General features: G+C 54.9%; 9 protein-coding genes across 9 annotated transcripts; 3 read left to right on the top strand and 6 right to left on the bottom strand.

Annotated features, from left to right (window-relative positions):
• Positions 1 to 4: 4 nt before the first annotated feature.
• On the top strand, positions 5 to 973 carry ACRALDRAFT_208043 (uncharacterized protein; the record flags this gene model as incomplete). Its single annotated transcript, XM_071022383.1, has 6 exons — positions 5 to 32; positions 78 to 184; positions 250 to 480; positions 538 to 694; positions 745 to 862; positions 895 to 973. The coding sequence occupies 6 exons, from the start codon at positions 5 to 7 to the stop codon at positions 971 to 973; spliced, it is 720 nt and encodes a 239-aa protein (XP_070877966.1).
• ACRALDRAFT_1075302 (uncharacterized protein) lies at positions 793 to 2,928 on the bottom strand. Its single transcript, XM_071018362.1, has 2 exons — positions 2,503 to 2,928; positions 793 to 2,262 (listed from the first exon to the last, which is right to left on the bottom strand). The coding sequence occupies exons 1-2, from the start codon at positions 2,564 to 2,566 to the stop codon at positions 1,430 to 1,432; spliced, it is 897 nt and encodes a 298-aa protein (XP_070877965.1). The 5' UTR covers positions 2,567 to 2,928; the 3' UTR covers positions 793 to 1,429.
• Positions 2,929 to 3,554: 626 nt separating this feature from the next.
• On the bottom strand, positions 3,555 to 4,914 carry ACRALDRAFT_1055635 (uncharacterized protein; the record flags this gene model as incomplete). The annotated part of the gene is made up of 3 exons (XM_071015857.1): positions 3,555 to 3,746; positions 3,804 to 4,830; positions 4,907 to 4,914. The coding sequence occupies 3 exons, from the start codon at positions 4,912 to 4,914 to the stop codon at positions 3,555 to 3,557; spliced, it is 1,227 nt and encodes a 408-aa protein (XP_070877964.1).
• Positions 4,915 to 5,612: 698 nt separating this feature from the next.
• On the bottom strand, positions 5,613 to 7,539 carry ACRALDRAFT_1069105 (uncharacterized protein; the record flags this gene model as incomplete). The annotated part of the gene is made up of 3 exons (XM_071017632.1): positions 5,613 to 5,646; positions 5,821 to 7,379; positions 7,522 to 7,539. 3 exons carry the CDS (start codon positions 7,537 to 7,539, stop codon positions 5,613 to 5,615), a joined length of 1,611 nt encoding a protein of 536 aa, XP_070877963.1.
• A 966-nt stretch (positions 7,540 to 8,505) lies between these two features.
• Positions 8,506 to 12,396, top strand: ACRALDRAFT_1062035 (uncharacterized protein; the record flags this gene model as incomplete). The annotated part of the gene is made up of 1 exon (XM_071016523.1): positions 8,506 to 12,396. The coding sequence occupies one exon, from the start codon at positions 8,506 to 8,508 to the stop codon at positions 12,394 to 12,396; it is 3,891 nt and encodes a 1,296-aa protein (XP_070877962.1).
• Positions 12,397 to 13,872: 1,476 nt separating this feature from the next.
• On the bottom strand, positions 13,873 to 14,102 carry ACRALDRAFT_1062034 (uncharacterized protein). Its single transcript, XM_071016522.1, has one exon. The coding sequence runs from the start codon at positions 14,094 to 14,096 to the stop codon at positions 13,899 to 13,901; it is 198 nt and encodes a 65-aa protein (XP_070877961.1). The 5' UTR covers positions 14,097 to 14,102; the 3' UTR covers positions 13,873 to 13,898.
• Positions 14,103 to 16,174: 2,072 nt separating this feature from the next.
• Positions 16,175 to 17,850, bottom strand: ACRALDRAFT_2100406 (uncharacterized protein; the record flags this gene model as incomplete). The annotated part of the gene is made up of 2 exons (XM_071023011.1): positions 16,175 to 17,043; positions 17,169 to 17,850. The coding sequence occupies 2 exons, from the start codon at positions 17,848 to 17,850 to the stop codon at positions 16,175 to 16,177; spliced, it is 1,551 nt and encodes a 516-aa protein (XP_070877960.1).
• Positions 17,851 to 23,373: 5,523 nt separating this feature from the next.
• ACRALDRAFT_1062031 (uncharacterized protein) lies at positions 23,374 to 23,860 on the bottom strand. The gene has a single exon (XM_071016521.1). The coding sequence runs from the start codon at positions 23,653 to 23,655 to the stop codon at positions 23,458 to 23,460; it is 198 nt and encodes a 65-aa protein (XP_070877959.1). The 5' UTR covers positions 23,656 to 23,860; the 3' UTR covers positions 23,374 to 23,457.
• A 1,240-nt stretch (positions 23,861 to 25,100) lies between these two features.
• ACRALDRAFT_2017812 (uncharacterized protein) lies at positions 25,101 to 26,254 on the top strand (the record flags this gene model as incomplete). The annotated part of the gene is made up of 9 exons (XM_071019909.1): positions 25,101 to 25,254; positions 25,325 to 25,345; positions 25,395 to 25,405; positions 25,433 to 25,580; positions 25,613 to 25,759; positions 25,828 to 25,939; positions 25,971 to 26,003; positions 26,069 to 26,183; positions 26,219 to 26,254. 9 exons carry the CDS (start codon positions 25,101 to 25,103, stop codon positions 26,252 to 26,254), a joined length of 777 nt encoding a protein of 258 aa, XP_070877958.1.
• Between the last annotated feature and the right edge of the window lie 139 nt (positions 26,255 to 26,393).

The following is a 26,393-nucleotide window of genomic DNA, read 5'->3' as shown; positions in this document are numbered from 1 at the left end:
TGTTATGATTCACAAATACACGTACCTACATTGTACTTATACTTATCCGTGGTATATCTGTCACTCGTCTCTCCGAGTTCTCAGAAAGTGGACGAGCGTTTCCCACCTGGGTCCAACGTCCGCCGGGTCTGATCTTCTCATTGGAACATCTCTCTCCCCACTGCTCCATATGCTTATGAGGACCGTCCACTAATTACTTAGTAAGGAGCTGTCGTAGTCGGCTAGAATCTTGGACCCTGGCACTGGCAGGCGCTTTTCTCGCTTTTCTTCGTCCTAGACCAACTGTCGTGCATTGGATCGTATGGGACGATGCTATCTTTGATTCTCCCGTCCTCCACTACCCTGAAATACGAGAATGAGACGCCATGCTGCCCTGATTATGCCGGTAGGATGCTGTTCATTTCGGGAAAAGGGGCGAGAATAGCCAAAACGCCCCAAGAGAGAATCATTCATGTTCTCAGCGGGAAAGAGGTTACCAACGTGTCTATCATTCCCTATAAGCTCCTTGTTTGAAGTACACTATATACATTCATGCAGGCCAGGAAGCCCAGTTCAGGGACAGCGACCAACAAATTCCTTGCGACTCTGCGCCGAGCAGGACCTGACGTCAGAAAGACAATCCTGACCAATGCTATGAATATGCAAGACAGCATCTCAAACCTCGGCAGAAGCTATTCGCAGGAGAAGGGGCTAGGTGATTGGCCTTGGTTACTCGGGCGCGTAGCGCATTCAGCCATTGTCAAGTCGTGGTTCTGCAAATGCTAGCCGCAACACTTCAGCGCTTGATCTCCCTCGGCTTCAGACATGACAGACGTATTGTCCAATTATACAACACGGCGAATGAAGCTTTGTATACGAGATGGTGATGAATCGTGTCTTGTTTGGCGCGTCAAGTCTGAATATCAAGAACGATTTTTTTTTGTTCTGCATTTTCATTTTCATGACTTTCCGTTTGTCCCTCAAGAACACTTGACGTCCCGACTCCACGCATTCTAATGGCACTCCCACCATCTAGGCTGCTTCATTTAAGCCAATGGCCTGAATCTTAAAGTCTCGGATTGTCGCCAGACATTGAAGCATCTCACCTACCGCGTGGCCTGCCTCCTCGTCGCAAGCGAGTTTTCCAGAGGGGCAGAATAGTAGACTTCGAAAACTAGAATCAAAGAGCCATCTGACCCAGCTCGACTTGACATGGCTAGTACACAATGCACATACTCTGATGTAAAACAAAACGCAAATCAGAAATCAGATATAGGTGCACATATACATTGGCCCCTTAATGCGCCCCATGTATCCTTTCACCCATACTTAGTATGTCCCGTTTCCATCCTGGCCGTACATCCATCACCGGGTCTCGAAAACAAACAGGCAGAATTGTGTCCCTTTGTAAAGTCAAAAAACGTCAACGTACCAAGACAAGACCCCTAAATCAAACCGGCCCCTGGCTCCTCGTCTTGCGCTCCGTCTTCCCCACCGGCGGAAGCACCTTCTGGACCTTCTTGGCCACCTTGTGGCCCACCGACTCCTTTTCCCCGCCGTTCGTCGCGCCATTCGTCTTGGCCGGCCGGCCGGCCTTGCGTCTCTTTTTAGCCGAAGCCTCATCATCGCCGTTGGCCGACTCCTCGAGCTCATCCGCCTTGCGCTTCTCTTCTCCCGCCTGCGACGGTTGTGTCTCGGCCTCGCCATTCTCGTCGCTGGGCTTGGCCTCGGTGGCGGGAGCTGCCGTGGGTTGCGCAATGTCCGTGTCCAAGAGGGCGCCCGTCATCTTGACGTCCTTGGACGGCTCGGTCGGCGCCGCATCGCCGTTGGCGGCTGAGGGCTTGTCGACGACGAGCTCGTCGACTGCGTCGTCGACGCCCGGCTTCTCTGCCTTGGTAGGATCTGCTGTCTCCGCAATGGGCTTTCCGACTTCTGCTTCGGGCTGGCCCGTAGCAGCGGGTGGTTCGGTGGATTCCTCCGCGGTTTCTTTCACGGCTTCTGCGGCAGCGGTGGCGGAGGCTTCCGAAGCCGATGGCTCAGGAACCGCAGCAGGAGGCTCTGTGGGAGCAGTGGCACTGGTGCCTATAGCAGGAGCCTCGTCGTCTTTGACGTCCTCTACGGTGACGGGTTTAGGGGGATCGGCGGCGGGATCTTCAGATTGGCCGGCCTCCAGGGTAGATGCCGTTACTGGCGCCGCGGTCACAGGTTCAGCCGGCTTCGTGGCATCAGTTTCAGCGGCTTGGGGGATGGTGGCGGCATTTTCCGGGACGTCTGATGTAGATGCTGTAAAAACGAGAGGTTTGTCAGCGCCATGAGGTCTTGATGGAGAAGCAGGACATAGTGGACGTAGTGCGGCATTAATGTCGGGTGATGCAGGAGACTGGGCTGTCCATCAACTCGCGCCACTGGGAATCGATGAGAGTGCGAATGTACCGGAGCGCTCTCCCTCCGTCCCAATCACCCTCCCAATCCAGGCGCACCTTCACCACGGAAAGTACGTTGCATCGATGATGGATTTCTCACCTTTGCCGACATCTGAGACAGCTGGGACAGCTGGGACAGCTCCAGGAACAGCGTTGGAGTCCATTATAATGACAAGATACGTAGAAGCGTACACAGAGTCGCCGAGTAAGGAAGCGCCGAAACTAGACAACGGGAGGCGACGTGGCTACTACAACGGTAGGTAGACGGAACGCTCGGAAGTTGATGGCACGATAACAGTGGCAGTAGTTTGGCGTTAAGCTGTGGATTTTCCCGTGGAATATGAAGGTGCTGGTGCGTGTTTCGTGCGTGTGTGAGTCTCGAAAAGGCGGAAAGGGGAAAACGAGAAAGCAAGTGGGAGACGTCGAAAAATGGGCTGAGGTAAAAGGAAAACGAGGTGGACGGACAGAGATGCATGGGATAAGATGGGATGGGATCAAATTTACGCAATGGTTCTTGCCGACGGGCTGGACCAGGGAGCGAGCGAGTTCCACAGGATGGGGGTTTTCTTACCACAGTACACGTACGGAAAAGGAAGGGGAGTCGAGAAGCTTCGGTGTTCCATTTCCCTACCTAGGTAGCGTATTGACCTCCATCCAAGTCCTCTCCCAGCGAAAATTGGTGGGCGAGTGACTTTTTGGTGTTGTGTCGTCGTGTCTCTCAATGCCAGTGGGTCCGGTGACGTGATGACTTTGGGGTTCAAGGGGAGCTGAGCTTCGACCCCGGCAATAGCTCTTAGCAACACAGTATCCATAATGTGCACTAACAGTGTGACATTGGATTTTGGCCGACTTGGAGGGCATCGAGGACAGTGTGAAGAAGCTTTGGAGTACATAGCAGCAGGGACCGACGCGGCACAACCACTTTTGCGGGGCGCACTGGAGACGCTACCTCGTTCAACCAATCACGTGTCGGTTCTGCATGCGGGGTATAGGTGACCATACACCCGCACATGTCGATTGACGTGCAGGGTGCAGCTCATGGAAGCCGCCAAAGATTCCATTTCGAACAGACTGACACGACACTTTCGGTACTGTTGATGGCTGAGTCTTCGAGTTCCTGTTGAAGCCAAGTAGGACTTGTTTCATTCCCATCTATAGCTTAAAGTCGGCATTGTACTTCTCCCACCCCTTGGGCGTCTCCTCGAATCCGGCCACCTTCTCCGTTAGTCGCATCTTGAGAGCCCGTTGTCGCTCTGTGCATAATTCGTATATGGTGGCCAGGTTGAAGAGAAGCGTGTGAGACGAATAGCCTGCATCCACCAGCTTTTCCAGAACATCGCGTCCCTGCAGTCGACTGTTAGCCATAGACGACGAAAGAGTAGAGCCAAAGACAACACTGACCTCGTTCATGTTTCCCGTGTACAGCTGACACACAGCAATATTAACCCCGACCATCTCGTCGTCCACTTCCTCCCTCAACGACTCCCACACCCCTTGCGCCGCGTCGTACCTCCCGTCCGCCATCTCGCATAGCGCTGCCACCACTTGCTCCACGTGCCTCCCATGCTCCCCCACTCCGCTCGCGCACCGTCTCGCCGCCTCGACGTCTCCCAGGTGGAGCCACAGGAGCGCCTTGGCCAGCGCCATCTTCCCGTCCCCGCCATCCCGCAGGGTGCCCAGGTGGTACGCCGCCCCGGACAGGTCACCCATCTCGACGAGCGCCCCGGCGACTTTGACGCCCAGGTCGTGTAGGCGGGCCTTCCATAGCTCGCGCGCCGAGTTGTCGTGCCGCGCCGCCGCGCGACCAATCTGCTCGCGCGCCTCCCGCGCCAGGTCGTGGTAGCTCATCACGGACCTCCTAGGATCCCCGAACCCGATCGCCTGGAGCCGGACGTTGAGGACGCGCAGGTGCCACGGGACGAGGTGCTCGCCCGTCGCCTCGTCGACGTATTGCGCCGTGTTGCTGAGGTCTTCGAGCGCGCGCACCTCCTGCGCCGCGATGGGTGTGGCTTCGATGAGCGTCAGGCATGCGAGCCGCGTGTACAGCAGGTCGAAGATGCGGCGGTGGTCGGACGGGTCGACGCGGGGTTTGGCGGGCGATGGTGACGAGGATGTGAGTTCTTGGACCGCGGCGATGGCGGCCGCGCGGAAGTGGCCCTTTTCGAGGAGCTCGTGGAGCGGTGCGTCGGGGCCGGGCTGCTTGGGCGAATTTCGGAACGCGACAGGCACGTTGAGCGGTGTGAGGGGGTGGTAGATTTCGGGACGTAGGAGGAAGCTAAAGTCTTTCGGCATGGGCGCTTGGAGGACATGGGCTGTCGGTGTGGGAGAGCCGACGGGCGATCGTGTTCGGAGGGAAGATTGGCCCGGCCGTCCTCTATGCTGGGGCGAATCGGGCTTTGGTGACGAGAGTGGATCGCTTAACGGTGACCTGGGTGGTCGGACCGTCAGTCGACCGTTCCCCGTGTGGTAGACGAATTTAAATGGGGCATGGGGTATAGACTCACTCAGGCATGTCGAGGGGTCCCTTTGTAGATGATCTCGGACGCGAAGCTGCACGGGCAGACATCAGCATGCAAGCATCAGAAATAGGTGCCTGGTGGGAGTTGACAGGTGAGGCGAATGGAACGCCCCGTCATTACGACGCCACGCTGGCTTTTAATGTCAAGCCCCACCTTTTGTCGCCGATTTGTTTCTGGTATGCCCTTGAGGCACCTTTCCCTGTTGTTGGCTCATCGTGCCAGCCTCGACGTGGGTGTTCAGCGGGTGTCAAGGTTGTGGTCTTTGTTCAGATAGGCCGCCGAGTGACTTCTGGTGGATGGCGGGATGGACAGGTATCGCCATATATCCATATTATGCATTGTTGAATCACGTGTTAGCTTCTATCGGGATATGTCTCTGACGCGGCGAGTAACTCTTTACTTGCATTCCTGACAACAAAACCTCAACACCATGTCCCTGCTAATGACTTGCTCTCGCCAAACAAGAAAATGGAATTGAAAAAAAAAAAAATGAAATAATTTCCTGGAAATGAACTTCAGAGACAGCATAGCATGCTGCCTTTTGCCAACTCAGAAATGGTCGGTGAAACTGGTATAAGACCGACCTGTCGACATTCACATGCTTTTGCTCTCCGCGATGTATCCAAGGGTCCAGGGCCTCGCCATTGATTCTCGCTGCCCTCCACTGACGGGTAGACTTTATAGCAACCTCTCAAGTGGTCAGACTTGAATACTGATCTAATAATCTTGGTATGTATCAATAAAGCGGTTTGTCGTCAGCTACAGACAATTATGTGCTCGTGGCACAGCCTTCTAGATCTCTTGTTTCTCCTAGCCAAAGCTCTCGCTAGATACTCTCCGCGTCTACACTCACCGCAGCCACCATAGTACTTCAGTGTCTTAGTGGCCGATAAACTTACCCGACAAGCTTCAAGGTCTCATCGTTCCCCAGACTCCTGGAAAACGCCTGCAAATCCGACATCATCCCCTCCATGACCTCGTCGTCCACGACCCCATCCTGCCAACTCAGCGTGCCGGTTAATTCGCCTCCCACGAGACCGATCAGGTTCAACATCAAGGCGGTGGATGATTTCAAAGCCGACTGTGAGAACACCGCCCTCGTGATCCTCCATTGATCCACCGTTTCCTCGGCCTCATCACCCTCGGCACCATCGCCGTGAGGTCCATCCTGCTGCCCCCCCGCCGTTATGGGAGGGCATGACGGCATCGCACCGACGTTACTGACCTGCCACGTCCAAGGGCGCGGCTTCCCGTCAACTTCGCGGATGAAACCACGCATATCGGCGATGTACTTGAGCAGCCCCGCTGGATCATCCCATGGCAGTGTGGCGACACGTTCCCTGAGACCCGCCGTCACGGCGCGGGCCACGTTCCACATGGCCTCGTTCGCATCTCCTCCTCCCGCCCCCGGTCCCATCCCCACGGCGTTGCGGAGCTGGGCCATCATTTCCAGCGGCAGGGAATGCGCAATGGACGACACCAGGACGGCAAACTGCGTCTCCGGATGGAAGGAACTTTCTTTCGACTTCCGGCGGTCGATGCAGCGGCGTAGGCTGACGGCGGATCCAAAGAGGAAAGAACGTGCTTCGGAGGCGGGCAAGCGGCGCACCAGCGAGGTGGCGACAAGGGCGTGGAAGAGGCCCGTGATGGTGGAATCGTGGGCACGGGCGAGAGGTACGAGCGTCGCGGCTGTATCGGCTGGGATGCTGAAGAGGCGGAGATTCATCGCGTAGGGACGTGAGACTTGGGTGGGGGTGAGGCCGGTCCAAGGGGGTGGATCGGGTTGGGATTGGAGCCAGGACGGGCCGTACCCTCGCCAGACTGCTTTCAGGAAGTAGGACCAGCTTAGGCGGAAGGGGACGAGCTCTTCCTGGGTGGGAGGGAGGTCGGCGGGCTCTGGCAGGGTGAGGATGACGCCGCTGCAAGAGGGGGAGGAGAGGGAAGAGACCGGGCTGGTGAGGGCTCGGAGGAGCTGTTTGTGGAAGATGGTGCCGCTGGTGCCGTCGCCTAGAGCGTGGTGGTATGTGTACAAGATCTCGATGGCTGCGGCAGTGGAATCGGGACCATTGATGTCGCCGTCATCGTCTTGGTTGGACTCACGAATAGTGAAGACAGTCACTTTCCAGGGGGGTTGGCGGTCGAGATTCTCCCAGCGGGAGCTGAGCTGTGCGGTGAGTTCAGACTCCATGGCCCCATCGATGTCCTGAGCGTCGAGGGGGTCCAACCAGCGGATGTGGCGAGACAGGTCGATGGAAGGAACATGAACGTAGGCAGGGTGGCTGGTATCTTCATCTATGATGCCGACGCGCATGTATGGCTGCTCAAAGACAACCTGGGCAACGGCACGTTCGACGGCTGGACGCAGGGCGTCCATCTTGCAGAGGCTATGAGGGACGGCATAGCGACAGGCAACGGAGACACCGAAATAGAGGCCGAGGGAATGTCGTGCGGTTGAATACTGTTCCCTGCATCATGTGGGTTAGCCATCTCCCAAAGGTAGGAAGTGATCCAGCTGCTGCTAGGTCGCTTGGTTGTGTGCTGTATGTATGGCTAGGCAAAGAATAGAAAAGGGTTGCGGACATCTTTCCCAGAGGTCTCACTACTTGGTAGTCAGCCATGGCGAGTCGACAGGACGGATATTCTGTATATAGATCAAGCACGAATCAAGACAATTAGGGACGAAATGTCTGTGACAAGTCGGGATCAAATGACGGGTCCGTGGTAGTTTGAAACCCTATATGAGTATAAACAGACAGCTTGAAGCAGGTCTTCGCAAGACTGGCAGCACAACGAACTTTGCCGTAACGCGATGGCTTCGAGGGCATCATGGCTGCGGTTCATCACTGGGGACAGAACGGTTCTTAAATACGATTAGCCGCAACACCAGTCGAGGCGTTGGTAACAGTACTAAGTTGAAATGATTCGATTCGGTTATGGATGAGTTGAATGTAAGTTCATGAATCCCGGCTTGATATTGTTCTCGAGTAGAGCTCTGTCCTTTGTCTTTGTTCTTTTGAAGATTGACCAGGGGGAGTTTTCGCGAGGTTGGCACGAAAGTCCTGGTCCAAGTGGATGGATTAAGTAAGGCGTTAAGTAATCATGAAATGTGCACGGGCCAGTGAAATAAACGAGAGCTTTCAGTGGTCATGTTGTAAAAAGTATTGACCAATAGAAAATCATTGAATGAGAATTTCATTAACATTTTCCGACCAATCAACAATGTTAATTCTCCTCCACTCTCCATCCATGGACACTAACCTAATCGGGCCTAGACCCCGTGTCCATCCCTCGCGCCTGCGCGACCCTCGACTTCTTTTTGTGGCTCCTTCCTCGCGAGCTTCGACTTTCTATCACGACCACTTCTGCTTTCCTCTTTTCCCTTAGCCAGCATGAAATTCCCCTTGCCACGGTCTCCTGTCGTCTTTCCCATCTCTCTCTATTCTATTATAATTCCCTTTCTTCGTTCATTCAGTGCCCTCGCCCTGTTGACATGACCTCCTTTTGGTCCGATACCATGCACGCAATCGCTCTCTAATCCCCGTGTCGTCGACCATCCTTGTATTTTCCATCTATTCGCAGAAACAATGGATCCCAATTCCCATGTAGGGAGTGACAGTGGCGCCGATCGCCCTGGTGGTCGCGGTCGCGGTCGCGGTGGTGGTGATGCCGCTCGATTCAGCCGTAGCTCACTTCCTCTTGTCGTCAATCGAGAAGACCGAAAGCCTTTATTTGGAGAGAAACAGAATAAGCAGCTCACTGGACAAAAGTCGGCACGCGTCCCTACTTCGTTCGACGCGAGGCCGAACACCTCTTTATCCGCATCGACAGGTTCCGCCATCCCTCGACCCGGCTCTGTCTCCCCCTCCCCCTCGATTACCTCTGCCAATGGTGCCGATGGTGCTTCTCGCATCCCGCGACCGAGTTCCTCCGCCGGTGGTGCCTTTTCCAAATCAAAACGTCCCATGTCCCTCGCCGACGCCTACCGCCTCGCCGCCGCAGAAGAAGGATACGCCGACACCACAGCACGGATGCGCAGACTTTCGCCGGTGCTCATCGACGGCTCACCCAGCCCCGCTCCCCGCCCGCGACCCTTGTCACGAGCCTCTGACGACCGCAAGATTCGCCGCATGGTCAGCACGGGACCTCTCGAACTTGGACATGTTAGGAATTATCCGAGACCGACAGACGACGACCCAGAAGCTGCCGACGATTCATCCATCCACAGCGCCTCCAGTTCTGCCAGCTTCGATAGGCGGTTGACACAATTCGCCCGAGACACCAACCGCTCGTCCATCTCCCCCGGTCGCATCACAGCGCCATCGAGCATCCCGAGACCCGGGTCGAGGCACCGCCACCAGCACGACGCGACGAACCCTGCCCTGCAAAAGAGAGCAAGCATGAGCAGCCTGAATAGCTTCAGCAGCCTGCCGGGGAGCCGCCGCACTCCAGAGGCATTCGCTAAGGGACACGTGCCTAGGGGTTGGGTCTCTCGTATATTAGCCAAGGAGGAGCAGGGGGCCATCAGCCCCAAGCCGGGCATGACCGTCGGGGAACACGCCGCCAACGTCCCCCGTCCCTCCATCGAAGGGGGAAGCCTGCTCCATCATCCCACACCACCTTCTGTGCGGCCCACCTCCGACGACCCACAGAACCCCTCCCCCAACAAGAGCTATGCCTGGCAGGTCGACCAGGATTTTACAACTCACGACCTTCAAGTCTCCGACAGCCCCCGCCTGAACATGGATCAGGTTACCCTGGAAGGTCACGCCGGCCGGGGACTGGCCAACAGTACTGCGTTTGTGGAGACCCACGGCACTCGGGTCGCGAGCCCGAGTAAGAGCGGCATGCCGATCGGCGTCGGTCGTGCCAACTCCAAACTGGCCGAAATCCGCCAGCGCGAACTTGATGTCGAGCGGGCGCTCGCAGCGAGCCGTGCTCAGGACGGAAACGAACCACATCACCCGGCCAAGAATAGCAAACTCGATGACGGTCTTCGACAGCGCGAAGCCGACGTGGAAGATCGTTTCGCACAACTTTATCCCCAGGGAATGCGGAAGAATACTAAGCTCGACGAAATCCGACAGCGGGAAATCGAAGTGGAACAGGAGCTAGCGGAGCCTGTCCTCCCTCAGGAGACTCGGAGGAACACCAAGCTGGACGAGATTCGAGAACGGGAAAAGGAATTCTCGTCCAACAAGGCATTGGCCGCGAGCTTTCTCGACGATATCCGCGAACACAACGCGTCCAGGTCGTTGTCGCCCGACTCACTACTCCACAGGAACCGGCAGCGCGCAAGAGAGTCCAACCCCGCGGAACCTAAGGCTCAAAGCAGGCCTAAGCAGCATGCTGCGGGTGACGCCGGGACCCTGGGCGAGCAGGGCGAGCAGATCCCCAACACCCCAGTCACGGTGTACCGGACATTCAAAGCACCGGAAGACGAGCCAAAGGCAGCATCCCATCGCGACGAAGCCGCGACTCCGAGCAAATCAAAACCAGAAGAACTGGAACCCCATTTCAGGCCCGCCCATGGCCGAGCCGACTCGAGAGATCTCCTTCGACGTCTCGCGCGAGCGGCCAGTACCAGTCCTGCGCCCGAACAGACCCAGCAGAAGGAAGCCTTGGCGGTGACAGCTCAACGCGACGCCGAGAAGACGAGGAACAAGGACGTTCATCATGCGCGCGGATTGAGCAGCGATGTGGCTAAAATTCCGTCAGACAGCCAGGAATCGGAGCATACCAAGCCAGCGGTTGGCTTTTCTGGTCTTCGCCGTGACCCTTCTGTCGACTCTGCGAGGGATAAGAGATCGAGCATGGCCATGTCTGATAAGTCTGATCACGATCCGACTCCTCGGATTGAAGGGGAGCTGAAGCTATTTGCTCCGCAAGATAACCAGTCGGAGCGAGGGTCTGTGCGGGCACCCTCTGTCGGAGCCGCAAGCGATAAGGACGATTTGGACGGCGAGGCAGATGAGGAAGATGAGGCGGACGAGGAGGAAGAGGAAGAACAGAGAGAGCAAGGCGCTGACGAGACGCCACGGCCCGTGAAGCCGGATCCGCTGACTCTTCCAACGCCAAAGGTCACAGGAGCCTATGTGGAAACGCCGGCGACGGTGAAGGTGGAGGCTCCCCCACGGGAAATGGAGGATCAGCAGGAGAATCAGAAGGTGGTTCAGGCGAAGAACCAGGAGGACCAGGAGAAAGATCACCAGGAGAATCGATTACTCTCCATTCGCAACAAGGCACCGTCCTCTCCGCCCGAGAAACGATCCTACAATCTGGAAGCATTAAACAAGGACCAGTCGAACGATGATGCGGATGTACCTAAACCCCAAGTTCTAAACCGAACGGAGTCGACGACGACGACATCGACGCTTCGTCGGCGAGCCCGGTCGTTGCCGCGAAGTCGACGTCCGCTGAAAAATTCAGCAAAGCCACCTACGGTCAAGGATGATCTCATGGAGATGCGCCGGACCTACCAAATCGAGGACTCGACACTGGACGACTTGGAGGAAATCTTCAGGCAGAACCCCGGCAAACTGCCAAGGGCGGCGTCCCCCGAAATCCAGTCGATGCTCAACGCGATATCGACGAAGCGCGAGCAGGCAGCCAACCAGCCGAGCCTGGACAAGGCGCACCGCGATAGCGAGCTGGAGCTCTACGACAAGATGAGCAAGTCGCTCAAGGACGGCCTGCTGGGCATCCGGGCGGCCAAGATTGGCATCGCGCGACTGGAGGATAACCTCGCGCATTCGGAAACCCGGACCCCGAAGGTGGAGGATACCGAGTCGGACGCCAAGCCTCCCAAGGCGAAGAAGACGGCGAGTAGTGCGGACCATAAGCACAAGCATCTCAATGTCGGCCCCTCCAAGGCGCGCCGCGACCGCGTTTTTCCCACAATCCCAACGGACGTTCTCGCCGACTACCGTGTCCCCATTCCGCGGTTCTATCACAGGAACCCCTTCCGCCTCAGCCTCCTCGGGTTGGCCGTCCTCTTATTCTCCCTCTGGCTCGCAGCCGAGACGGCAACTTGCAGCCTGTACTGTCGGCGGTCGACTTGCTCTGCGTCGGAGGTTCCCTGCTACTGGTCCCCCGACGATCCCACCTGGGGGTACTCGCTCCCCGCCAAGCTGGACGAGTGGGTGGCCAACGGCCAGGGCCGGCAGGTGGCAGCCGGGCTGGCCGAGGACGCGGCGGATCTATACCTGGACGCATGGGATTACATCAGGGGCGTCGACATCCGCCAGGTCGACACGGAGTCTCTCGATTTCCACGAGAAGCGGCGGCATCGGCGGCGGCTGCGGAAGAAGGGCCTCCTCGAGACGTATGTGCCGCCGGCGGAATATCGCGACAAGTGGGAGTCGTGGCACGAGGCGCGCGTGGCGATGGAGCGGGTGGACGAGCTGAGGGAGGCCGGGTACGATGACGATGATGTGTCTGATGACGTCGAGACGTTTTCGGCGGATGAGGCAGTCTGATGTTTCGTTCCAACTCACCGGTGGACGTGGGAGGACCGAGTTGATGTACGAATACGACAGACATGATGCCGCTGCCCCGACTTGAACGCTTCTTCTCTCGTTTGTCGTTTGTCGTTTTCCTTTCTTTTCTTTTTTACATTTTCTTCAGGTGTTTGGCATTGTCTCGCGGTGGTCACGTATTAATTCGCACTATATAATGTGCAGGTGGGAGAAAAGGGACGCAGAAGAGGGAGGTGGCTTTTCAGTTGGCTCTACGGAAATAACGACGAGAATAGGAACCCATGGCGCGGCGTTCTCGGAACGAAACCAGGAGGAGCAGGGTTGGTTCTGGTTTGCTCTACATTACGAATAGTACACGGGGTCGAAAGACTGACATTATTGTCGTTCACAGTTCTCATGGTGCCATGTGACGGATTTGATCGATCTCGGCAAGCTCATGGAGCACGCGATGTCTGGCTGGTCCAGCCTCGCCGGGGAATGAAGAGCGGGAAATCATGCCAACTCCGCTCCGCACCTCCCGGGCGCTTTGGTAAAGAGCATCGATCGATCGTTGTGAGATGCGAGGATGGCGTCTTCCCAAGTGGTCCCGAGCAAGGCAGTTCCATCTGAGTGCCGCGGGACAGGTCGAACCGGCCAAAGACGACGTTCCGATGGTCCTGTGCACTGACTAGCGAGGGCGACGTGGATCAGCGATCATACCTATGGCCTTTTCGTCATCTGCGTCGTCATGGGTGGAGATGTGAGCAAGCTCCCCGAGTCACAAGTTGCGAGTCGAGACTCCGACGGCTCCGTTTGACGTTTGAGGCTTGGCAAAAGAGAAAAAAACCAACGATGAGAGTTTCGGAGAGGTTTCAGAGATGATTCGAGATTTCTCTTTCCCTTGATCCTACAAGGTGGTCCAGGAGCAAACACCCCCTTGGAGGGAGCTCTGGAGCTTTTCGCGGAACATTTTTGAAAGCCGACGGGGCCCAACGGCCGTTCCACGCGAAACTAGGGCGGAGCCGTTCGCTGATGGAGCTATCCTCCCAGCGGACGGGAGCTTTTTTGGGTGTTGTTGATTAGTGCGGCCACTTTTTGCGTGCTAGAGACACGCCGCAGAGGTGTGGTCCGATCGAGTAACGGTAGGGATGACTAATACAAGGGAACAAGGCACGAGTCATTCTCCTAGCTGTCGCCGAATGCGGGAGCCTAGAAAGTGCTGGCGAGTCTACGAAGTATGTAGTTAGTGTAGGCAAGTGGTGGTGTGTTGAGCCCAGATCCGACGAGTTGGATCAGACGACTGCGCCGTAATCAGTACGGAGGCGCAGTGTAGCGTGATAAATAACTCCGCGGGCAGATGGACCTTGGAGGTTGACATGGCCATTGGATCTGGTGATTGAAGCTTGTTTTGCCTCATGTCGCCGTCGAGGCTAGTTTCGTTGCTGGTTGCATCCATCAAGCAATTACTAGTGTAGGTCAGGTTCAACGTTTTGCGAAAGGGGGGAGGACAGCTCCGGTGTGTGTCAGTGGAATCCCCTGATAATCATGTGCATTCGTTTGAGAAAAGGGAAGATTCGTTCAACCTTTACACTCTCACTTGTGCTCGCGGTTTCTGTGGTCGAGTCATGGTGCTGTGCGATTGCCGTGTTGTTTCTTGTTTTTTGTGTGTCCAGGAACCGACGGCCCTTGTCGATCACGCGGAGCTGTTTGGTCGTAGGCATAATGGCAGCACGTGGATACCAGTTGAGTTGGTGACACGGTGGTCTCTCGGTATTGTGGTGATGTCGCAAGATGGGCTTGATGACTATTACGGAGGCGTTTTCGGATGTCTTTCTGACGTTTTGGCACGTGACTATGGGAGGCTTGATTATATAATCTCTCATCAATGCTTTGTGCCAGATAAGTATTATTGTTCTGAGAAATGAACAAGTCAACTGACGAGCTAAGAAATTGCTCCCTCATACGAATTGGAAGTACATATTCGTACACACACAGGATCAGATGTACTGTCCTCTGGCATCGGTCAGTTTGAAAGTATCTGTGAAGATGCTACTTCGTATATCCTCATGAATCTCCCTCCATTGTACCTACGTGTATTAGATAATCAGACGGCGCGTTTGGAATGGCAGTCAGAATGGTTGGATACTTCGTACCACTCCGTCTGCCACGAGTTTTGCTTTCTTCCTCTGGTGTCCAAAGTACGAATACAAGTCCAACATTGACCACGCCCGTGTGTAGTACTTACACGCACTCCGTGCACTTGCACGACGCGGACACGAGGGACCATGACACCGAAAGCTCTGACTACCACTCATAACCGTTGTAATACGAAGTACAAAGTACCAGCTACAGACCTCACGGACCACGGACTAGGCCTCTGATTATCGAGTGCGCCTCACTGTCGCCGCTGTCGAGGGAACATCAAATAGGGGCCCTCCCAGCCACAAGATACAAAACTCAGGAAAGGAAACACACCATCGACCATGGTACACAAAAGACGCCACGGCGGACCTCCGTTACATCTCTTTAGCGGCGAGACCAGACCCTCGGGACCATGTGAGAACTAAACTGTACGACCATCACGTCGCCTCCGCCTCTTCCGCCATTTCCTCGTGTAACATTCCTCCTCGTACCGACATCACAACGAAAGGAAGAGATCTAATGTAGAATGGCGAGAGCTTTGTTTGTGCTCCCAGAAGATAATTTCTTGTTTATGTTCCTTCTTGTTTCGTCCTGTAGGCAATATTCCTGCCCCTTGGTCCGCTTTCCGTATCCCAAACAAATAATAGCCTCCCCGCTTCCCAATTCCTTTGACCCCCTTTTGCTTCCAGGCAAAGAAACAAAAACATGCTCATAACCGTCGTAGCCCATAAGAATTTCCAAGACAAGAATGGCTCGCGTCAAAACAACAGGTCCTCCGTTCGGCTTGGAACCAAAAAAAAGCAAACAGTAAAACCACATGAGGCCATGCCTCCCAACCACGCTTCCCATTCTATGTGTTGTTGCGAGATTCTTCTCTTCGATGCGTGCCTGTACCAGTGCAGCCTGGTTTCCCGTCTCCAGTTCGCCATTAGAAATAACGGTATGTGCTTTCCCGGAGGATATAGAAAAGAAAAATAGACAGAATAAATGTAAAGAAAAGAACCCAAAGATCCACCCGTGGTTCTAGGGAAGAAGAGAAATGATAATCATGAGCCGCTTTTTCTTCAAGTGTACGCCGACTGCGCCAGTGATTTGCTCCCATGTTCGTTCATCAGCTCGCTGATGTCTTCCAAATCCCTCTCCGTGTTGTGGGAATTTTTTGTGCTTTTTTTTTCTTTCATGGACAAAACAACGCGGAGCACCTCGTCCATGTTCTGTAAAACCCCTTCGTTGATTTTCCCAACTCCGCGCTGCAAATATAAAAAAGGTGAGATGTTGTATGTCGTAACAAATGAAAGCCGAGAGGAGAGAATAGTAGAAGAGAGGTAAAAAAAAAAAGGGAGGAAATAAGACTCCGACGACAGGATGTCCGGGAGGACCGTAAGTGTATCTCGTGGAATAGATACAAGGGCCAAGTCGGAACAATGTTAATGGAGTAGAGAATGGCCCGCAGCGCTTGCAGGCGTGTGCGCCAGTTCCGGCGTCTTATCGTCCAGGGACTGACATAAAGTGCAAGGCTGTCACGTGCCAGCAAAAACGTTGTGTGTAGTGGTGTTTGCGAGGTGCCCGTAGTACAACAACGCACGACTCGACGGGGAGTCCTTGGTCACAGGTCCAGCAATCCCAAGACGGTCCTCAAACAAGCCATGGATGGAACCTAGTAGCAACCTTGAGAGAACAGCGGAACCTGGTGGTGGAACGGGATGTGCGGCTGGATGGCAGGCGCCTGCTGTTGGACGCACTTCACCATGTCCCACCAGAAAGGGAAGTAGGTCTTGGGCGGGACGCAAGCAAGCTGCGGAACGACGGGTATTGTCGCGTGCACCCGAGGCGCCTGGATGGCCATGGGATTCCCCGAAGAGACCGGTCCTGCATAGTGTTGTTGCGGGATAAATTCCTGGACCGGGTATCCAAACGGTGCCGGGGGTTGTTGTACCTCCGGCTCATGCATGCGCGGCGACGGAGACGCCTGCCGCTGCTGCTTCTGTTGCTGCTCCTGGAGAAATTCCTCGTCAAGGTCGTCGAGCGTCGACACGCTCGAGGTGAGCGAGCCATCGTCGTCTGAACAGACAGAGCCATCGTCGTCGCTGGACGAGGCAGGGGAGAGGGCAGTGTCGTCGTGGCCTGGGTCCACAACGGCATCCTCACAGTGAACGTATTCAAAAATCTGGGGGGTGGTGGGCGCCGGGGAGACCGGAGGGGTGGGCAGGGCCGCGGGGCCGCCCGCCGGGACGGTCAATGCGGAGCAGGCCATGATGCGGGTCCGGAGTTCCGGCAACGTGATGCGCTGTTCGGGGTCGCGCGTGAAGATCCTTCCCAGGATGTCGTTGAGCTCATCCGTCACGGGCAGGATCGATTTGAGGAAGGCCGGGTTCCGGCAAAACGCCCGGTATGTCGAGTCGTCGAACGAGGCCTGCTTCCACGGGTTGCGTCCACAGGTCAGGTTGACCAGGATGACTCCAAGGCTCCAAACATCATTGGGTGCGCAGAGATAGTAAGGATTCCTGGAAGAGTGGTCGAGACATTCTAAAGGGGAGAAAAGAAAGAAAATGTCAGTGCTGGTCACGGGCAGGGGATAGGCGAGTGTAGAGAGAGAAATGAGGATGTCCTGTAGACATGCAACACCCGTATAGCAAAAAGGAAATGCCTACCTGGACTCATGTAAAAGGTCGAACCGCAACCGTAATCCTCGGATCGGTCAGAGGCCGTGGCAAGGCCAAAGTCGGCGAGCTTGACAGTCTCTCCCTGGTCCGTCACGAGGACATTCTCCGGCTTCAGGTCCCGGTGGTAGATCCCCAGGGTGTGGCAGTGTTCCACGGCATCCAGGACCTGGAGGAAGGCCTTCCTGGCGAGGTCATCCTTGCCCACATAGCGGCCGCGTTCGGTGATGTTGTAGAACAGGTCTCCCTCGGGGCAGTACTCCAGGATGACATAGATGCAGTCCGGGTCGTCGACGATCTTGAGGAGCGAGACGACGTTCTCGTGGGCCGAGGCCAAGTAGTGCAGGCGGATTTCCCGGTTCTGAAAGGCGACCTGGCGGCGGTCGAGGGGCGAGCCGTCCGGGTTGAACTTGCTGAGGCACTTGACGGCGTACCGGAGGCCCGTGTTGACGTCGACGGCGGTGTAGACCACGCCATAGGCGCCGGTGCCCAAGATGCTCGTCAGCTGCAGCTTCCCCTCCAGGAACATCCCCAGGCGCTCCTCCGGCCTTAGCGGGACATGGCGTGCTTGGCAATGAGGCGGTGTGGACGCGGGCTGCTGTAGGGGGTTCTTCTCGTCGGACACCGGCGATGCGGGCGGGGTAGGATATCCAAAACCTGGGACATGCTGCATGGTTCGAAGAGGCCGGATGGGCGGGTCCGGGAGTCGCAAAGCCGGATAGGGACACGATTTCCTTCTCTGATACACCTAGTGGCCGGACAACTTTTCTCCCAAGGGAAAAAGGAAAGGTCCGGATGGAGAGAAGAGAAGGGAAGATAAAAAAGGAAAACCTGGTAACGTGATCCAGAACCTTTGGGAGTTGGATCAAGGGTAGATTGGGCCTGCAACCAAGAAGGAAAAACAGCAACCAAAGAACCAGATCTGGCAAGACGGTCTCAAAGGGAGAACGGGTCCTTGGGAGTGGGCGAAGATGTTATTTGACGTCGAGTCAACGAGTCAAACAAGGTTACAGTGTTTGCGCTGGGGCATCGAAGAGTCGGCTTGAGGTAATAGGGAGAAGACGCCGAGGAGGACGAGTCGGCGAGATATCGAGCGTCGAGATTATAGAAACGTATTCGTATGGGCGACGGGAAGAAGGCGATTCGTAGTAGGGGACGACGGCGGTGTACGATTAACCACCCCGTGTTAAGAGGGTGAAGAGGGAAAAAAAAGGAAGAGATGGGACGTAGTGCAAAGAACGTTGAGAATGAGACGGATAGAGCGCAAGAGGGTCGAACGACAGGGTGCACGATGGCGGGATTATAGATGGATGATATCTCTGGCCGAACACCAAAAAGGAAACGAGCGAGGCGAAGTATGCATGGGGATGGTGGACAGGCGGCGCCCGGGAGCGGGTGGGCTGGGTGTTGGAGTGCGGTGTGGTCCGTGAGGCATCCACCTACCTCATCACAGACCACAGACCTAGCGGCCACCAGCGATTCCACTCTGGCCTGACGTTCGGGGTTCGTTCCCTTCCCCCCCTGCCCTGACGTCCAAGCCCTGGCGGTCTCCATGGGTTTCCATGGGAGCGGGGCCCGCAAGATTAAGTGACAGGGGGTGGAACGACGCGCATGTTTTAGCCCATGGGCCCAGCGGTCATTCGACTGGGCGAGCCAAGGGGGGGTGGGGTGGGAAAAGGGGGGCGACACACTCACTCGGCCCCCCCCCCCTCCCTTTTCTTTCCCTCGCTGTTATCTGCACCTGTTAACGAGAGGCGACCGCAAACTAGCCAACAGCTAGCCTTCTAGCCTTGGGCGAGGCCAAGCTAAACCGTTCGAGGCGTAAGAAAAGAGATGCGGGTTGCGTGGTGACGCCTCTGGAGTCTTCTCGAGTTCGTTCGTTCACTCTCAACGACACGGAGCTTTTGAGTGGCCAGCGTAGCCACTGCACTGCGGCCAGTAAAGCCCGTCCTCAGCCAGTAGCCAGCCGTGGCGACGCCTCAGCCCCTCACGGTCGCTCACTTGCTGAGAGTGGTTCCTCGATCCTTCCAGGCGGGCGGGTTTCGGGCAGCGCGATGTGTTCCGAGGCCGCTGCCGGATCCGTCTTTTTGTCGTGATGAGCAAGAATGCCCCTTGTTTCTCCAATGGGTTTTCGATGCTGCATCTTATCTATAGGTGTCTGATTAATGCATTAGCGGTGATGTGATGATGATGTCGTCACAACGCTATGGCTCTCGTTAGTGTGTACGTTGTACTGTAGAGCGCCTTTTGTTTCTCTCTTATTTTCTTCTAGTGGAAAGAGGATCGCGATAATACTGGCTGCTTACTTGGACCAGAACACTGCCACCACGACTCGTTCAATCGAAGGTTTGTACGTTGTATGCGAAATACATACAAAGTAGAAGACGGATCCATGTTTCGGTGTTTGAATCACGACGCGCCAGCTATGAGGGCGGCCCTGCTTACCTGGTGGCATGTTGGCTACCTGCTGGCTCGAAAGCTTGGTCCCTGGCGCTTGTCCTGGGGACTTTTGTTCCAGGCTGGGACGAGTTCTGTCGCAGCACCCGTCGGCGGCTGGCTCGTACTATCTGTACTGAGTATTCGTAGTTGGTGATGTTCCATCAGCCCATAGTTCAGCAGGGTAACCGAGTAAGCGACTCTTTGTCGCCGCAAACATCTGTTTGCATATCCAAGCCGAGCCATGAACGGCTATTGACCATTCACTTGTTTTATTTTTCGGCCGGCCGCTGTCGCTCCTCCGGATTTGCTGTTTCACCACCAATGCCGACGACAACAGAGCAGTGTGTACAACGTACAAAGTACCAAGTGTTTAATGTTGGTGTCGAAACGTCTTCACAGCATTTCACCAGCTTGTCTCACGACTGAACGGGACTGACTGTGTCACTTGTCACTCGCCCGTTTCTGTTGGCTCTTCTGGCCTGAACCCCTTTTTCCATTTGTTGGAAGTCCCTCCCGTTATCCCGTTGCCTTGGGTGTTATGGGGGCGGCGGGGCGGTAAAGGAAGAAAAGAAAAAATTGATGAGCACGGGAACAGTGATGGTCGGTCAGCGAATCGTCACCTTGGAATTGCTAAAAATTGCATACAAATTGACCAAGGCGGCCCGGTGAGTGACCAACCAGGAGGCGTCGTGTTTCGGTATGGGTAGGAGGTAAGCGCTTGTCGGAGCTCTGGCCAACAGATTACGTAGAGCGATGGCCAGGAATGGCAGCTAACGTGGTCACGGTCATGAGAAGTGAGATGAGCCCGTGTGAATGGATGATCAGTGGGGTGGCGACAAGACGAGGTAGGCCGTGGCTAAGGAACTGACTCCGTGGTCGAGGAGAATTGCCGGTACTCCTAGGCCGAGTCCAGCCCCAGTCTGGTTAGCATGAGAAAGAAGAACATGCTGAAAACGACAGTGTGCGTTTGCAGCAGCATCAGGACTCTGGCATGGAAAAGGGTGGGAGGGGGGTGGTGATTCGCTGTCGACGACGCTGGGAGATGGTCGGTGTGCGAGGCCATGCCATGGAGGCATGACTGCCTGAGGCCGCCAGCAACGAAAGGCCCCCTGCGCCTGGGCACCTGCGCACCCTGCGTCCACTTCCCTGCCTGTCCGTCATCTCGTTCCAAGTTCCAACCTCCAACCTTGCGTCTTGGTTCTCTTGGGGCCAATGAGATGGTCGTTGCAGCCGGGGCTCCTTGTTCCCCTTTGCTGCACGAGACAGCCTCGTAATGGGGAATCGACAGGGAGGACGGCGGGTCGCATGCTGTAGACAAAGCCACAAAGGAGTGACAGGAAGCTGACTGCCACGACAGGAAAAGTGAGGCTGTCGAAGAAGAGCAACGAGACGAGAATGGGCCATGCACATTGGCCATGGCCAATCGACTTGCAATCGGCCGAGCAAGGGCCTTCCGTCCGAAAGATGAATAATGCTGACCGGATTTGATGCTAGTGACCGCCATGAACGCATTCGTATGTTGTAGTGACAGTCCTGGGTAGGAGGGACTCTTCCTATAGGAGTTTGATTCGCCGGCTAATGTCGAGAAGCGCCGATTGCATAACGAGGGAAGTCTGTGATCCTGTCCAACATGTCCAACCGCCCCTTTTCCCTGCTGGCTACCGTGTTTTTCTAGGTAGAACGCAGACAAGGCGGCTGGTGAGGCAAAGAGGCGAAACACCAGACGCAGGAAATCACGATGGACAGTGGGGGATAGTGGTGGTGACGAATGCTGGCTGTTGTCAGCCTGAAATCTCAGGCCATAACCCACTTGAGTTTGCTCAGGCAGCAATACAGTACAACATGCAACGTACCTCTACGAGTTACAGTACATATGTACGTTGTATGGTATGTATGTACAAAGTATACAACGTACCGCACCAGCATCCCTTTCTTCTTCATTTTATGGGCATCGTTGTTGTGACCCATATGCGAGAAAATGGGAATGAACTGCAATTACTATGGATCGTCGTACATACTGTACATATCGCTACATCTGTACCTAATCGCCATAGCAGGGCGCGAACGCATGCCTGGATCTCCTGAGCGGGAAGAAAGTAAAGAAGCGGTCAGGCACATTACTCGGCGCACGGATACCTGTACGTTGTATGTACATTGCTTACTGTACACCTCTCCAGGGATTAAATACGTTAGTTTGTGACTTGGTCCCACAACCCAAGCGACCATTGGTTTACAGCGCCGATCGGTATCTTTCTATACAAATTTGTATGGAGAGGTACAAAACAGTATGGCGATATGAGACTGACGTTAATCAGGTAAATGACATCTGAAGCTATCACCACTTCCTGCCCATATTTCGTACAGACCACCAAAAAAAAACCTCTAACTTTAACCAGTCACAACTTTATCACTTTTTTAACGATCCGTATTTTGAAGATATCAACAGATTTATCAGAACAAGCTCTTTAAGATAACCTTTATCAACGAACAGCCTCCCGTACACCTGCCTCAGGTTATTAAGAGGGATGGCGGTGATACAGACTATTGATGGTGTTGAGTCAAGGAACTGAAAATTGGAATAAGTATATGTACTTTCTATCACTGGTGTTTCCCTTATATTTAGAAGTATCTATATCTGCGGGGCTAGTGCCGATCCCTAACCAGTCATATCATATTGTATACAAACTAACGTATTTAATCCCTGGAGAGGTGTACGTGCCTTCTGGCAGCTGCCTGGGATTGCGATCACGGGAAACGCTAACCTATATTCGATAGCTGGCCTACGCACGGAACTTTTTGATGGTACGTTGTAGAGTCTACGTCACACCGTTTCGCCGATGATATGTATTATGGTGGTATGTACACACTGAGCATATAATGTTACAGCAATGGAGCATGGTAGCGATTACGGTTCTGGATCAATGCAAAAGGTCTTTAGAATCACTTCAAGTACTTCGTATGCCATGAAGAACTCAAGCAATTATCGTCATCACGGAGTAGAGGAGTACTCCGTAAATAGGTACCTGTACCGAATACAACGTACACGTGTACAACGTACAGTATTCGTAGTCTACTAGGTAACAATGGGCGTTGCCTTGTGGGTACGTACCAGTACAAATTAACCTCCGTATCTCGTCTCCATCTAATCTCTGGCTCTTATTATCCACGTTTCGTTCTAATTAATTCTTAATTCAAATCAGTGCTGTAATCTTTCCGTTCCTTCATTTCATACCTCCTGACCTACGAACTACCTCCACCTCCACCATCATTCGACTCTGGTCTCGTGCCCCTGACTCTGATAGTACTCGGCGTACAACATACGCAGCTGGTCCCTGGAATGCCATCGCCCTCAACCCCTTAACCTCGTCATGGCGATCCTACCTCGATCTTAGGAACCAAGTCTGTGCCACCCCTGAACCGGTATACCTTGGACCCACCATCATTCCAAGACGAGCTGATGGAATTTCGTGTTTGGTTCTTTTCCTTGTGCCACACAGCACGGGATTATCTTCATCTCGTCGTGTGTGCGGGGAGAGCAAGGCTCGCAACGTGAGCCGAAGCAAACACATGGAATATTCCGAATGTCTCACCGATATTCGATATTCGATTCAGCCCCGGCCGTGGATACCTCAGCCTTAATCAATCAGTGCAAGGGACACTCTTTTCGGAACTCGCCCAGGTGCCTCGGGATGCTCCTCTCCGTGAGACGCCTCAACACCCTCTGCCCCTGCGTCACTTGAGGACTTGAGGTGCACTTGAAGCAATGAATAGAAGGAAAGGAAAAGAAAATAGGCCTCCAAACCAATCGCCTTGGCCACCACCCTCCACCCATCAAGCCATATCAACATGGTAAAGAGAAGATGGGAAGGCCCAAGGTAATGAGCATCTCAGGATTGATACGTGAAACACGATCCATGTGGTCAAGAACACGAGGTATGAAGCTCCCTATCACTGATAGCTCTACGTGGCTCCATGCTGTGATATGGGCCACGAACCCGTGTTTCACGTATTGAATCGAAATATGACCGGAAAGTGCCATCGTTGGTTCACCGAGCCTGTGGCATCCAGTGAGTGTAGGCCAGGCCTTTCGGCGCCTGCACAGCCTGCTGACGTGATGTAGTAAATTCCCTTGCTTCATTCCAGCGCCGCCTATGCCGTCCGTAGTCCTTCCACTCCACCGGTTGCAACACCGCTGTTCTGACTGATTACGGTTGTCAAGACCACGTCTGGGCATATCATTTCCCGTGGTCAATGAAGTTGAATGGCGCCGCTCGGTGTTGGGCCAGGGCAACAACATCCATTGGGATGTCTGAGTCTGGGGAATGACCGGAAGCTGGAGCATACGAACGACAGCACACTAACGACAGCATATTAACGACTTGCAACGTAAATACCAGCCCTGTTAGTGTGCACTTGCACTCTTTGCTGCTAGTGTCTCCCGGACGGCTGCGTCTAAGGTCCGTGACCGTGTCTCTGTCGACAGTGATCTGTGTTTCCGCCCACTATCACCACCCAATACCAAGTCTTAGGGACGACGACGATTGGGAATGGTCCCAAAAAAACAGGACCAGATCCATTGTCCGTCGCATTGGTGCCGTTGGTCCTTTTCTGTTATTACTTTCGTCATTTCCTCCTGCGCATTGACAGCAGCCAGACAAACATCTTCCTCGATATGGCAAGGACAGGATACCAGACGCCTCGAAACTTGGCTACCAGTCCTAATCCGTTCTCTCTTGTAAGACATTGAGTGAAGCGCACTGCCATCCCATCCTCGGACAATTTTATGAGAAACGAGCCGTGCCACTGCCGAGAGGGAGCCCGAGCGGAACGGTGGCACATCGCTGTGAACGGACCATCTCCGTCATCAGTCGAGTCATTGAGTTTCGTTTTCATTGGAAGCTGGTCGGTCCATCTGTTTTCCGGTCAGAGCAATCAGTGCAAGTCGGTGCAAGTCAGAGCCCGGCGATACACTACAGTCGACGAGGTTGACGAATCCAGAACGGGGAGAGAAGCCTACCACGGCCTGCGTCCCTCCCTTGCATCTGTCAGCTACTACAACGTAACTATACGAAAACACGAAACACACCATGGCCAGGAACCAATGCGTAAGAAGGGATGCCATAGGTGAATGGTAGGCTACGTCGCATCGCTGCAACCTCAAATGTCCGGCGTTTCCAAATTATGCCAGGCGCTCCATCGAGAACGACTATGCGCGCCAGCAAGATGACATCAAAACAGTGCATGCAGCTAGCCAACCTGAATGAGCCCGGCGCATCTCTCCCTCTCGATCGCCTTCCCCAACCCCTCTCAGGGAGATCCATCATCGGTCCATCGCATCGGAAAAGGGACAATGAGCCGGCGCATCGAGCTGACAAGCCTCCCCGCAAGATCCACACGCCATGTCCTGTCCGCCTCCTATCCGCCGAGGAAGCCAATGAGATCTCGTCTTCCTCCATCTGACCTGGCTCCGCCCTGATGCCAGCCATGAACGGCGCAAAGGAGAAAGGAGGACGCAGGCTACGCTTTTACGCCGATCGTCAATGTCGTCCCAACCAATCAATGACAAACATTGAAACGACGGAAGATCATGGTCGCGATAGGCCGGGGATACCATGTGATGTGCTTGTCCGGTCGTTGTGTGCGACTCGGTGGCCCTTCCATTATCTTGCATCGATCATCCCCTTCCCCGCCTTGACATTGACGCGCAGTTGACAACAATATGGCGTCTGGTTGAGTGGATCGATTCTAGGCCACGGTACGATTTGGCCATCATTCGAGTCAACCAACCTGTCGATAGGAATCCTATGTGTTGACAGTCGATGGCCATATTGGTTGGCTCCAGGGTCAACCACTCTGTACTATCATACGCCACGCCCCTCCCAGCACGTCGATCCTGTCATCATCCACCGGCCATCGTCCGTGTCCCGATAAAGAAGCTTGCAGGTCCATCACGCCGGCAACGCAGTCAGTGCCTACACTCCTGGTTGCATCACCAGCCCCGTCATCGCAGCCCGGCACCGGCGGCTCCCCGCAGGCCACCCAGCCCCTTACGAACCCCGCAACGGCCGGACGACATGCGGCCCCACTCCCCGGCACGCCAAACGGACGCTACACTCCCCTTTCATGCATGGCGGGGCTCGCGGGTGTCCTTCTCCGAATCCTCCGTTGTACTGCTGGGAGACATGCGTTATGTTCACTGAGAGGATCTGAGACGACCCGGAATACGGCAGACACGGAACGGAGGGCATGCATATTCTCGGGGGATATGAGACTTTCAGAAGGCAGGAGTCAAATCGTTGGCCTGTGGGCATGTATACGGGATCGTGCAGTAACACAGCAGACGCAGTGACCCAGCAACGCGTCGGCAAAACGAATCGGGAGTCCCTTGTGTCCTGCAGTCACCCTTCTCCCTTGCCCCGGGACCACGCTCGTAACCGTCGTCTTCACGGAAGATGCCGTGGGAATTTGTTAGACAATGACACCCGTCTCGACCTATCGATCGATGTCTTGCTTGCAGAGACGAGGCTGTCGGGTATTTTGAACCCGGGAACAGCCTCACTTTCCGATGTTCGCCGTTATGGTATGACAACATCATGTTGCAGTCTACGGCCATATGGATCCTATCTAGTATAGATTGAATGGCATTATGCCAAGGCGAGGGACCAACAAGCAACAATCAAGCAGACCAACGAGCGGTTATAATAACGGGATATTACCAAGGCTGACCACACAGGAACAGAAAAAGGATAGGCCACCTCGTCCATTGAGTAATTACAG

The sequence above is a fragment of the Sodiomyces alcalophilus genome, assembly GCF_042370955.1.
Source record: "Sodiomyces alcalophilus JCM 7366 unplaced genomic scaffold ACRALscaffold_2, whole genome shotgun sequence".
In the NCBI taxonomy this organism is placed as follows: Eukaryota; Fungi; Ascomycota; class Sordariomycetes; order Glomerellales; family Plectosphaerellaceae; genus Sodiomyces; species Sodiomyces alcalophilus.
The sequence above is the reverse complement of the archived record's forward strand: the minus strand, read 5'-3'. Positions and strand labels throughout refer to the sequence as shown.